General features: G+C 51.0%; 1 protein-coding gene across 4 annotated transcripts in view; it reads right to left on the bottom strand.

The window, feature by feature from the left end:
* Nucleotides 1-13,943, bottom strand: part of LOC140386490 (histone-lysine N-methyltransferase 2B-like) — a 310,024-nt gene that overhangs the window by 103,477 nt on the left and 192,604 nt on the right. For all 4 annotated transcript variants that reach the window (XM_072468882.1, XM_072468880.1, XM_072468881.1 and 1 more), the window contains exons 9-15: nt 10,608-10,684; nt 9,656-9,784; nt 6,839-6,952; nt 6,193-6,339; nt 4,226-4,321; nt 3,096-3,216; nt 3-116 (exon numbers count right to left, since the gene is read on the bottom strand). In XM_072468882.1, the coding sequence (XP_072324983.1) occupies nt 3-116; nt 3,096-3,216; nt 4,226-4,321; nt 6,193-6,339; nt 6,839-6,952; nt 9,656-9,784; nt 10,608-10,684 (798 nt within the window). The remainder of the gene's footprint in view (nt 1-2; nt 117-3,095; nt 3,217-4,225; nt 4,322-6,192; nt 6,340-6,838; nt 6,953-9,655; nt 9,785-10,607; nt 10,685-13,943) is intronic.

Here is a 13,943-nt window from a genome sequence, read left to right as displayed (position 1 = left end):
ACCTGAAACACCTTCACATTTCGCATGTACCCAATGGTCACATTTCGAGCACTGCATCATCTTACTCTCATAGTCATTATCTTCATAGCACTTGGTGCAAATGGGACAATAATTGCCTGCAAAACAGCAGATGCAACGACACAGCTCACTGCACGGCACATTGCAAATGGTGAACTTCCAGCAGACAACCAAAGCCCAAGGGTGCGTGCTACCGAGGGCACGACCTCTAACCTTACACCAAGCAGGGTCACAAGTCCTCCCTCTGCATTGCCCCCATCAAACACTCCCAGGACAGGTACAGCATTGGGTTAGATAGAGTATAGCGACCAAAGCCAAAGGGTGGTTGTGGATGGTGGCTTTTCAAACTGGAGGCCTGTGACCAGCGGTGTGCCTCAGGGGTCGGTACGGGGTCCACTGTTATTTGTGATTTATATTAATGATTTGGATGAGAATGTAGGAGGCATGGTTAGTAAGTTTGCAGATGACACCAAGATTGGTGGCATAGCGGACAGTGAAGAAGGTTATATAAGATTGCAACATGATCTTGACCAATTGGGCCTGTGGGCCGATGAATGGCAGATGGAGGTTAATTTGGATAAATGTGATGTGATGCATTTTGGGAGATCAAATCAGGGCAGGACCTACTCCTACTGGCAGGGAATTGGGAAGAGTTACAGAACAACGAGATCTAGGGCTACAGGTTCATAGCTCCTTGAAGGTGGAGTCGCAGGTGCACAGGGTGGTGAAGAAGGCATTCAGAATGCTGGGTTTTATTGGTCAGAATATTGAATACAGGAGTTGGGACGTATTGTTGAAGTTGTACAAGACATTGGTAAGACCAAACATGGAATACTGTGTTCAGTTCTGGTCAACCTATTATAGGAAGGCTATTGTTAAACAAGAAAGAGTGCAGACGAGATTTACTCGGATGCGATAAGGACTTCATGGTCTGAGCCAAAAGGAGAGGCTGGATAGGCTGGGACTTTTCCCCTGGAGCGTTGGAGGCTTAGGGGTGATCTTATAGAGGTCTATAAAATAATGAGCATAAATAAGTAGATAGTCAGCATCTTTTCCCAAAGGTAGAGGAGTCTAGAACTAGAGGGCATAGGTTTAAGGTGAGAGGGGAGAGATACAAAAGAGAACTAGAGGGAAAATTGTATCACATAGAGGATGATGAGCATCTGGAACGGGCTGCCAGAGGCAGTGGTACAATTTTGTCCTTTAAAAAACAGTTACATGGACAGGGTGGGTATAGAGGGATATGGTCCAAATGTGGGCAAGTGGTACTAGCTTAGTGATAGAAACTGGGAGGCATGGACAAGCTGGGCCAAAGGGCCTGTTTCCATGCTGCAAACATCTATGACAGGTCCACAGGTCATTGAAAGGGGCAACACAGGTGGAGAAGGTAGTCAAGAAGGCATACGGCATGCTTGCCTTCATTGGCCGGGGCGTTGAGTATAAGAATTGGCAAGTCATGTTGCAGCTGTATAGAACCTTAGTTAGGCCACACTTGGAGTATAGTGTTCAATTCTGGTCGCCACACTACCAGAAGGATGTGGAGGCTTTAGAGAGGGTGCAGAAGAGATTTACCAGAATGTTGCCTGGTATGGAGGGCATAAGCTATGAGGAGCGATTGAATAAACTCGGTTTGTTCTCACTGGAACGAAGGAGGTTGAGGGGCGACCTGATAGAGGTATACAAAATTATGAGGGGCATAGACAGAGTGGATAGTCAGAGGCTTTTCCCCAGGGTAGAGGGGTCAATTACTAGGGGGCATAGGTTTAAGGTGAGAGGGGCAAGGTTTAGAGTAGATGTACGAGGCAAGTTTTTTACGCAGAGGGTAGTGGGTGCCTGGAACTCACTACCGGAGGAGGTAGTGGAAGCAGGGACGATAGGGACATTTAAGGGGCATCTTGACAAATATATGAATAGGATGGGAATAGAAGGATACGGACCCAGGAAGTGTAGAAGATTGTAGTTTAGTCGGGCAGTATGGTCGGCACGGGCTTGGAGGGCCGAAGGGCCTGTTCCTGTGCTGTACATTTCTTTGTTCTTTGACTCTACACTGTCCCCATCAAAAACTCGTAGAACAGGTACAGCATGGGGTTAGATACAGAGTGAAGCTCTCTCTGCACTGTCCCCATCAAAAACTCATAGAACAGGTACAGCATGGGGTTAGATACAGAGTAAAGCTCCCTCTACATTGTCCCCATCAAACACTCACAGGACATGTACATCACGGGGTTAGATACAAAGGAAAGCTTCCTCTACACTGTCTCCATCAAACACTCCCAGGACAGGTACAGCACAGGGTTAGATACAGAGTGAAGCTCCCTCCACACTGTCCCTATCAAACACTCCCAGGACAGGTACAGCACGGGGTTAGATACAGAGTAAAGCTCCCTCTACATTGTCCCCATCAAATATTCACAGGACAGGTACAGCATGGGGTTAGATACAGAGTAAAGCTCCCTCTACATTGTCCCCATCAAACACTCACAGGACATGTACATCACGGGGTTAGATACAAAGGAAAGCTTCCTCTACACTGTCCCCATCAAACACTCCCAGGACAGGTACAGCACGGGGTTAGATACAGAGTAAAACTCCCTCTACACTGTCCCCATCAAACACTCCCAGGACAGGTACAGCACAGGGTTAGATACAGAGTGAAGCTCCCTCCACACTGTCCCCATCAAATATTCACAGGACAGGTACAGCATGGGGTTAGATACAGAGTAAAGCTCCCTCTACATTGTCCCCATCAAATATTCACAGGACTGGTACAGCACGGCGTTATACAGAGCACCTACACAGCACAGATGTGTTTTGAATGTAACTCAGATAGAGTGAGGTGCCCCATAACATTTCACCAACTACCTGAAACAGGAGAGCCCAATTAGTCCCTGCCAGGACTGAATTCTGTGGCTATGTCTTCGGGCCAAAGTAAGAAGTCTTACAACACCAGGTCTTCGGGCCAAAGGGTGGGGACTGCACAGGCAACACACATATTCCCTAGAGTGATGGTTGCCCAATCCCAGGCATCACTTACCGGTAAACCCAACCCCAATCTTGCCTGAACTGTCAACGCTTACCTTTCTCAAAGAGGTTGGCACAGTCGTTACACAGGGTGAAGTCATATGACCATTCAGCATCCCAGCTCCTCCCAGGGGTGGTGGCGCCACAGCTTTTACACCGCACGCACTTTGGACAGACCTGGTCAGGGGTGTGAAGAGAAGAGCAGCAAATCAAGAATAAAGACACTCAATTAGCATCTCACAGAGATGGAACGTGGGTCTGTGATTCCCCCACACGGTGATGGGACGTGGGGCTGTGTCTGTGATTCCCCCACACGGTGATGGGATGTGGGTCTGTGTCTGTGATTCCCCCACACGGTGATGGGACGTGGGTCTGTGATTCCCCCACACGGTGATGGGACGTGGGTCTGTGATTCTCCCACATGGTGATGGGACGTGGGTCTGTGTCTGTGATTCTCCCACACGGTGATGGGACGTGGGTCTGTGATTCCCCCACACGGTGATGGGACGTGGGTCTGTGTCTGTGATTCCCCCACACGGTGGTGGGATGTGGGTCTGTGTCTGTGATTCACCCACACGGTGATGGGACGTGGGTCTGTGTCTGTGATTCCCCCACACGGTGATGGGACATGGGTCTGTGTCTGTGATTCCCCCACACGGCGATGGGACGTGGGTCCGTCTCTGTGATTCCCCCACACGGTGATGGGACGTGGGTCTGTGTCTGTGATTCACCCTCACGGTGATGGAATGTGGGTCCGTGTCTGTGATTCCCCCACACGGTGATGGGACGTGGGTCTGTGTCTGTGATTCCCCCACACGGTGATGGGATGTGGGTCCGTGTCTGTGATTCCCCCACACAATGATGGGATGTGGGTCTGTGTCTGTGATTCCCCCACTTGGTGATGGGACGTGGGTCCGTGTCTGTGATTTCCCCACACGGTGATGGGACCTGGGTCTGTGATTCCCCCACACGGTGATGGGGCATGGGTCTGTGTTTGTGATTCCTCCACACGGTGGTGGGACATGGGTCTGTGATTCCCCCACACGGTATGGGACGTGGGTCTGTGATTCCCCCACACGGTGATGGGACGTGGGTCTGTGTCTGCGATTCTCAACAAAAGGTGATGGGACTGCAATGGGCTTGACGTTGCTTGTTGGGTGCTGCGGAATGGAGGGAGAAGACTTACCCATGTCTGCCTCTTCTTACTCGGTCTGGTTGGGTAGTTCGGTCCTAAGCAGGCTGCATGGTAGGTAGCCCGGCACTTGTTACACTCCAGTAGATGCTGTGGGGAGAAATCAGACCCGGTTCAGCGACAGTCAATGAATCCCATTTCTGGAGCGTTTCCAGGGCAGCGTGTCCCAATCAAACATTCGTCCACACGGCAAGAACTCACAAAAAGAACCGCAACTTCATTTTGCGAACGTTTAATTCTCCTTGGGGAAGAGAAGGTTAAGGGGGAGATTGAATCGAGGCTTTCCAAATCCTTTGGGGAGTTTGGATAGATTTGATAAGGAGGAAGTATTTTCCAGCAGAGGAGACACAGATTGAAGAGAATCAGGAAAAGAACAAAAGTTGGGGGACTAATTGGATAGACCTTTCAAGGTGTGGGCCAACGCACGATGGGCTGAATGGGCCTCCCTCAGTGCTCCATGATTCCAAGAGTCGAAATGTTTAATTGGCTGGAGGACAACAGATTGCACACCCCTGGCCTTGTTCCAAATCATGGCTTTGAGTTCCTTTATGTCCACCGGAGAGGAGAGAAGGAGCCCTCTGACAGTGCAGCACTCTCTCAGTACTGACCCTCTGACAGCGCAGCACTCCCTGAGTACTTACTCTCCAACAGTGCAGCACTCCCTCAGTACTTACTCTCCAACAGTGCAGCACTCCCTCAGTACTGACCCTCTGACAGAGCAGCACTCCCTCACTACTGACCCTCGGACAGTGCTGCACTCCCCCAGTGCTGACCCTCCAACAGTGCAGCGCTCCCTCAGTACTGACCCTCCGACAGTGCAGCACTCCCTCATTACTGACCCTTCGACAGTGCAGCACTCTCTGTTCTGATCCTCTGACAGTGCAGCACTCCCTCAGTACTGACCCTCTGACAGTGCAGCATGTGATGAATGTAAGGATTTCACATGTATTATATTATATGTATCTGGTGCAGTAAGGGTTAAAAGCCTGGGTTAGTGCACGTTTGACTGCTGCAGTTGTGTTTTTACAGAATCCTGGCTTGAAATGTTTTGGGAGCCACATGTGCAATTAAGGCATCGTAAAATCTGGGATATTCATTCTGTTTGGATTGAATGGGGTTCCCTGTGGAGTTATTTGGATACATTGTGTTTCAGCTTGGTACGATGATGTAATTAAAGGGAGGAGCTTGTGTACCAGACATTTTGAAGAAAAGCAATTTTAGTTGAGTTTTAGATTGGAATGTGAGCATGTGTCAAGCATCTGCCCTCGCTGCATTTCTGTAGACAGAGCAGCTTCTTTCCGAGCTGTTTAGAATTGTGCGGCTGTAAGGGAAGCTAAAACAAGCTGAGAAGCAGCTTCGGAAGGTATACAGCCAGAGTTTCTGCATGGTTCTGACAGGCTCCAGGTCTTTTCTTTAAACCAATGTCAAAAGAGATCACTCTTTCTCAAAGTCGAATATCCAGACATATCTGTACAGTAACTATTCCTGAGTATTCACTGTAATTGAAAGTGGATTGAGAGCTGAGATGGTTTTGTTGTTTGAGTGGGAATAAAGATGGCAGTTAAGGGTTATTGTGTCATTGTATTGATTAGCATTGTTTAAGGGGTAATTGGAAGCTATTTTCTGGTGCGATGGAAGAGATATTTTAATACTGTGTTAGTAATAAAGTTTTTTTAAATAAACCATATCCCTATTTCTTGGTGTACTATCTTACAAAATTAAAATATTGGCGTTTCTGTCCAGTATCCTCGCCACTGTTGGGATCTGGTCTGGTATCATAATAAGCACTCCCTCAGTACTGACCAGCCATTTATTCAGATTCCACCCACACTCCTGCCCCCACCACGCCCTGAAAGGCCAGACGAGGCAGAGGTTGGACAAGGTCGCCCGCCCCACCCCCCACATCTGCCGCCATCTGATTCCCAATCAGGATGTTCCCTCGCCTCCACCCCTCTGAATACCTTTGAAGCTTTGCTCTTGCGGCCACAGACATGGCAGAACTTGCACCGGCGACAACACCAGTTCTCCTTCTGGTCGGTGGATGGTCTTTCTTTTTCGTCCAGACAGAAGCTGTGGAAGGGTTCACAGCACACCTGGCAATAAACCATCTGTGCACAGAGAGGCAGAAGAGAAGGAGGGATATCACATCAGAAACTGGTGCCGAGCATCAACGCAAGCACAAGAACCTCCGAACGCAAGTAACAAGAGCAGGAGTCGGACCCTCCCCCTCCCCCCCAGCCTGCCCCACCATTCAGGAAGGTCATGGCCGATATGATGGGAGATTATAACGTCAAATTCCACTTTTCCTATCTGTCTGTGTCCCCCCCCCCCCAACACCCCCATGATCCTATTCACTGACGAGGAGGCCCACTCAGCCCCACTCGAGCTTGTTACACAGGGACAGGAGGAGGCCCATTCAGTCCCTCCAGCCTGTGCCTCCATTTAATTAGAACATTGTTGATCTGTATCTTAATTTGTCCGGGGTTTGGGAGAGAGTTGCAAATGTGCTTCCTGACATCACACCTGAACGGCTTGGCTCACACCAACCCCAAGCGCTGAAGGTTGTTCTCGCTACTGCGCCCACGGCAGGCAGGCGAGCGAGCTTACCTCATGACGCCCTTGGCTTGCACACAAGAGACAGAGGACTCGAGGGAGGATGGGAACAGACGACAGTACGCTGAGGCCACCCATCAGCCAGACGTTTTCGATGTTGCAATCCTCCTGGAGGCGGGAGAGAAGAAAGAGGGAGCAGAAAAATTAACATCACACAACAGAGCAGTCAGAGAGCCAGCTGTTGTGTTTGCTCGGTGTCAAAGCCCTGACTCGGAGGAACGGTTGGAGTACTGAAAAACCAGCGTGGAGGAAGGTATTGGATCACGAGGAGGGTAAGAATAAACAAGTAATCATTATTGATAACTCAGTTACAGACAATCGTTCCAACAAAAAAGAATAAAACAATAAAAGGGTTGCACCATTGTGAACATTCCATGTATTCAAATATTTATGATTGTAATACTTCCTGTTTCTCTTTTTAATTCCCATTCTCTTTTCTTTTATTATTTTTGGTCTGTGGACCCATATTCGGAATGTGCCTTTAAGTAGAGGGCTCAAGCTGAAGCAGCCTGCCTGTCAAGACACTGTGCTTCCCTGGTTTTAGGTTTGGAGAGGAGGGGCCAGACCTATCGGCGCTGGGCGCATCTTCGGAACCCAGCTTTGGAGGGAGTCATTTTTTTTCTTGGGTTCGCTGGCAACCAGTGGGTTGGCCAGGGACAGCATTCTGCCCGACAACGATCAGTGACTTGTTCCTACGTGATGCTTTCTGAGCGAACTTGGCAGAAGTGTTCAGGTCTTGGAAGTAAAAGAGACCGTCTCTCTCTTCTGCTTGCTGAAAAACTGCTTTATTGTTCGAAAACCAGTGAATGGCTGGCACATCTTTGCTGCAAACTTGCCACAATGCTGAACCTACAGAGAAGGCTGACAACCGTGCCAGAGAAAATAATAATAATCTTTATTATTGTCACAAGTAGGCTTACTTTTAACACTGCAATGAAGTTACTGTGAAAATCCCCTAGTCGCCACATTCCGGCGCCTGTTCGGGTATAATGAGGGAGAATTCAGAATGTCCAATTCACCTAACAAGCACGTCTTTTGGGACCTGTGGGAAGAAAGGCGGAGTACCCGGAGGAAACCCACGCAGACACAGAAAGAACGTGCAGATTCCTCAGACAGTGAGGAATTCCCAAGCCGGGAATCGAACTTGGGATCCTGGCAATGTGAAGCAACAGTGCTAACAACTGTGCTACCGTGCCGGCCCAAAGATCCTTTATCCTTTTATTTTTATTAATATTTTCTTTACCTCTCAACTGCCATTTACCATCTCTGTTGTTTGTCTGTGTGTGTATGCATGAGATATATATATTATATATATATTAGAGAGAGTAGGGGCCGTTAGATGGGGCTGTAAAGAATTGGAAAAGAGTTATTGGATAGTCAGTTACATTTTTCTGTCAGTTTAATTATAATACTGTACATAATAAAAGGTCACTTGTGTTAAAGTTACAAACCTGGTAACTGCAGTTTATTGGGCTCAGCCAAGGACTTCACGTATTTTAAAATAACATCTAACTTCCCTTGTGTTCTGACTCCGGGTCAAGTGGGGCTGGAAGTGACCGGGAACTAGCCCAGGGACCGTGACACGATTAGTTGACAATTACACCGTTCCTTCACTGTCGCTGCCACAAACTTCTGAGCTCCCTTCCCGTGAGGGACGGCACAGTGGCTGGCACTTGTGCCTCGCGCCGCCAGGGACCTGGGTTCGATTCCGGCGTTGGGTGATCGTGTGTGTGGAGCTTGCACCTTCTCCCTGTGTTTGCGTGGGTCTCCTCTGTGTGCTCCAGTTTCCTCCCACGGTCCAAAGATGTGCAGGTTAGGTAGGGTAATGGGATTACGGGGGAGTGGGCCGAGGTATAGTGCTCTTTCTTGGGGGTCAGTGCAGACTCGATGGGTCGAATGGCCTTCTTCTGCACTGTTGGAATTAGACCATAAGATATAAGATCAGAATTAGGCCATTCACCCCATCGCGTCTGCTCCGCCATTCAATCATGGCTGATATGTTTCTCATCCCCATTCTCCTGCCTTCTCCCCGTAACGCCTGATCCCCTTATTAATCAAGAATTTATCTATCTCTGTCTGAAAGACACTCAGTGACTTGGCGTCCACAGCCTTCTGCAGCAATGGGCTCCACAGATCCCCCCCCCCCTCCCTCTCTGGCTGAAGACATTCGTCCTCATCTCAGCTTCAAGGGTCTTCCTTCGGTCTGACGCTGCGCCCTCAGGTTCTCGTCTCTCCTACTAGGGGAAACATCTCCACGTCAACTCCATCGAGGCCTCTCAGTATTCTGTAAGTTTGTAAAAGATCTCCCTATCCCATCCTTTTAAAATCCACCGAGGCCATACCCAGAGTCCTCAACTGCACCCTGGAGGAGAAGCTGATAATTACCAAGGATTATTCTTCTGAACCTCCTCTGGGCCTACTCCAAGGCCAGCAAATCCTTCCTTGGATACGGGGCACAAAACTACTCACGATATTTTATGGTTATAGGACAGGAGGGATAGTGGCGTAGTGGGAATGTTACCGTGACCAGTCACCCAGAGACCCAGTTTAGTGCCCTGGAGGAAGGGACACGGGATTGAGTCCCACCCAGGCAGCTGGCGGAATTTAAATTCAATTGAGAAAAGCCAATCGCAGCAATGGCGAATGTGAAACTATCAGCAATGGTCCCAGAAAGAGGCAGGTAACAAATGCCCTCTAAAGTGGTTCAGCTCTAGACAGAACCCCCCCCCCCCCCCCATGCCTGCACCCCCCCACCCTCCCCATGCTCCATTTTATTGCACGCACTCACACACTCCACCCATGCAGGCTCACCTTGAAGTCCACTCGTATCCGGTGCACGCCATCCAATGGCCCCTTCTGCCTGCCACTGTTACTGTTGGTGAATGGACTCAAGGGGCTCAGCACCAGCTGCTCCTGCTTGCTCAGGAGGACGGGTCGGTCCTGGGGGGGGAATGGGACAGGAAGCAAATCCACGCATTAGGGCCGTCAACCGTGTCTGAAGCCCCCCCTAACTGCGGCCCACACAACAACCTCACGCCCTTCGTGCCCCCCCGCCCCCCCCCCACCGCGGCCAGCTCCCGCTCGCCTAGTTACGCATGCGGTTTCCAGCGCGAAGTGTTAAATCGCCCTCGCGCAATGACCGGTTGAGTTCTCACGGGACAGAGTCAGCCACAGAACTTAAAACTTGTGGCCTCACGTTTGCCAAATCACCGAACCGTCACAGCACACCAGGCCATTCAAACGATCATGTTGCCGATGGCTTTCCTTCGGAGCGATTCACCCTGGTGCCATTCTCTGCGTAATGCTGCACACTCCTTCTTCCCAGCTAACAATCCAATTGCCACTTACAGAAGCCTCTATTTAATCTACCTGCCCCTCACATTCTCATGCAGCGTGTTCCCAATCCTGAACACTTGCTATATGAAAGTTTCTCCCCTTGTCGCCCACACCCCCTTTTGCAAATCACCCTGCATCTGCGTTACGAGATATCTGGAATCTTTCTTCACAAGTTAACTTATCATTTGCGACTGGTTAACCCGAGTACATCAATCCTGCCCGTTACACACACACTGGCTTTTGTGCCACACAAGTGTCAGGGAACGAGCATCTCCACCAAGAGAGGGTGTATCTACACCACACGTCTGCAGCGGTTCAGGAAGGCGGCTCGCCCACCACCTTCTCAAGGGGCAATTAGGGATGGGCAACAAATGCCAGCCTAGCCAGCGACGCCCACATCCCGAGAACAAATAAAAAATGCACTCACCTTCTCTCTGCTTCTCCGGGATTTCAGTTGGATGGGTTTTAGCCGACCCTGATCATCCATTAGAGATTGAAGGTCATCTGATAGTCAGGACAATGAGAATTAGAATCAGTGCCGCTGGCATAGAAACCCAACCCCTACCACACTCACCGAATCGGACTCCCCTCCGCATACCTTAAAAACCAACTCCCCTCCCTGCCACACTCACTATATCAGACTCCACTCTGCATCTCCCCAAAAACCACTCTCCTCCCCACCACTCACCGAAACCTACTCCCCTCCCCACCATTCACTGAAACACACTACCCTCCCCACCACTCACCAAAATCTACTCCCCTCCCCACCATTCACTGAAACACACTCCCCTCCCCACCACTCACCGAAACCTACTCCCCTCCCCACCATTCACTGAAACACACCCCCCTCCCCACCACTCACCAAAATCTACTCCCCTCCCCACCATTCACTGAAACACACTCCCCTCCCCACCACTCACCAAAACCTACTCCCTTGCCGACAACACTCACTGAAACCCACTCCCATCCAAACAACACTCACCGAATCATGCTCCCCTCCTCATCCACCCCCAAGATCAGCTCCCATCACCACCACTCACCGAAATCCCTCCCCACTACACTGACCGAATCATAGTCCCCACCCCACCACACTCACCGAAATCTCTGCCCACCAATCCAAAACCCACTCCCCTCCCCACCACGCACGGAAACCCTCTCCCCTCCCCACCACTCACTGAAACCCACTCCCCTCTCCATCATTCACTGAAACCCACTCCCCTCCCCATCATTCACTGAAACCCACTCCCCTCCCAATCACTCACTGAAACCCACTCCCCTCCCACCACTCACTGAAACGCACTCCCCTCCCCATCATTCACTGAAACCCACACCCCTCCCCATCACTCACTGAAACCCACTCCCCTCCCCACCACTCACTGAAACCCACTCCCCTCCCCACCACTCACTAAAACCTACTCCCCTCCCCACCACTCACTGAAACCCACTCCCCTCCACACCACTCACTGAAACTCACTCCCCTCCTCAGCACTCACTGAAACCCATTCCCCTCATCATCACTCACTGAAACCCACTCCCCTCCTCAGCAATCACTGAAACCCACTCCCCTCATCATCACTCACTGAAACCCACTCCCCTCCTCAGCACTCACTGAAACCCACTCCCCTCATCATCACTCACTGAAACCCACTCCCCTCCTCAGCACTCACTGAAACCCACTTCCCTCCCCACCACTCACTGAAACCCACTCCCCTCCCCAATGGAGCCACTTAAATTGGCCAACTCCCGATTCAAAATGGCGAACGGCAAAGGCTGATGGGAAAGTCAGCCAACAAGACAAAAACCAGCAGCTGCAGGTTTGCTGTGTATTTACCTCTGCAAAAACAAGACAACATCGATACCAGCGACCATCAGCATAACAAAGTGACCAGCCATCTGCATACTGATGAGCAATCCCCGGGAACAGTAAGTAACATTTTGACACACAAAGCAAAGCCAGACTGCTCGGCGCCGGCAGGAGCCAAAACAAAGGAGGTGAACGAGCACCTCAAGACCGCCCACGATCAGGGAACCGCTCCAGTATTGGAGAAAATCGAACCAAGCGATTGGGACAAACTCCAATCACTTGGGACCAGGTACTGTGTACGCCCCGAAAGGCGGGAAGCCCCTGGGGACTATAAGAATTGAGCGCCAAGTTCAAATCGCTCTCTTCTTCACCTCTTCACGCTCTTCTTCCTACCCGGGTCACCCAGCAACAACGAACCAACATTGACCGTGACCGGTGCAGTGACTCCAGTGATCATCAAACTCGTAAGTCATAATTCAACGCTCACTACGAGATAGGAGCTCCTAGCTACCAATCAGTACCAACTTCGAATCCCGCAGGCTAAGAACCCAAACGAAAGGCCTTTTGTTCCCATGACCTGGTGGGCCAGTCCAAAGTTAAGTATCGGCCTGTTAGTTGTAGAAGTAGGTTAAACGTAGAATTTGTGCATGAGGAGCGATTACTGTGTATAATAAATGTGCTTTGATTTAAATCTTACTGATCGGTGTATTGGATTATTGTTCATTACTCAGACTTAAACCTCGTGGCGGTATCATAAAGTTGCCTGGCGACTCGAGAGCAAAGGTAAAACAGAGCAATGGAACTAAGGCAAAGTTAGCAACACCATCACTCACAGAAACCCACTCCCCTCCCCACCACTCCCACCCCCACTCACTGAAACCTACTCCCCTGAGCCCCACTCACTGAAACCTACTCCCCTGAGCCCCACTCACTGTAATCCACTCGCCTCCCCAACACCCTCACCAAAACCCACTCCCCTCCCAACACCCTCAACAAAAATCACTCCCCTCCCCAACACCCTTCCCGAAACCCACTCCCTTCACCAACACCCTCATCGAAACCCACTCGCCTCCCCACCGCTCACCGAAACCCAATCCCCTCCCCAACACCCTCACCGAAACCCACTCCCTTCCCCAAGATCCTCACTGTAACCCATTCTCCTCCCCAACACCCTCACTGTAACCCACTCCCCTCCCCAACACCCTCACTGTAACCCACTCCCCTCCCCAACACCCTCACTGTAACCCACTCCCCTCCCCAACACCCTCACTGTAACCCACTCCCCTCCCCAACACCCTCACTGTAACCCACTCCCCTCCCCAACACACTCACTGTAACCCACTCCCCTCCCCAACACCCTCACTGAAACCCACTCCCCTCCCCAACACCCTCACCGAAACCCACTCCCTTCCCCAAGATCCTCACTGTAACCCACTCCCCTCCCCAACACCCTCACTGAAACCCATTCCCCTCCCCAACACCCTCACCAAAACCCCCTCCCCTCCCCAACACCCTCACTGTAACCCACTCCCCTCCCCAACACCCTCACCGAAACCCACTCCCTTCTCCAAGATCCTCACTGTAACCCACTCCCCTCCCCAACACCCTCACTGAAACCCATTCCCCTCCCCAACACCCTCACCAAAACCCACTCCCCTCCCCAACACCCTCACTGTAACCCACTCCCCGCCCCAACACCCTCACTGTAACCCACTCCCCTCCCCAACACCCTCACTGTAACCCACTCCCCTCCCCAACACCCTCACTGTAACCCACTCCCCTCCCCAACACCCTCACCGAAACCCACTCCCCTCCCCAACACCCTCACTGAAACCCACTCCCCTCCCCAACACCCTCACCAAAACCCACTCCCCTCCCCAACACCCTCACCGAAACCCACTCCCCTCCCCAACAGCCTCACTGAAACCCACTCCCCTCCCCAACACCCTCACTGTAACC

This window comes from Scyliorhinus torazame, chromosome 12 (genome assembly GCF_047496885.1).
Source record: "Scyliorhinus torazame isolate Kashiwa2021f chromosome 12, sScyTor2.1, whole genome shotgun sequence".
NCBI lineage: Eukaryota > Metazoa > Chordata > Chondrichthyes > Carcharhiniformes > Scyliorhinidae > Scyliorhinus > Scyliorhinus torazame.
This window is presented reverse-complemented; position numbering and strand designations above follow the sequence as displayed.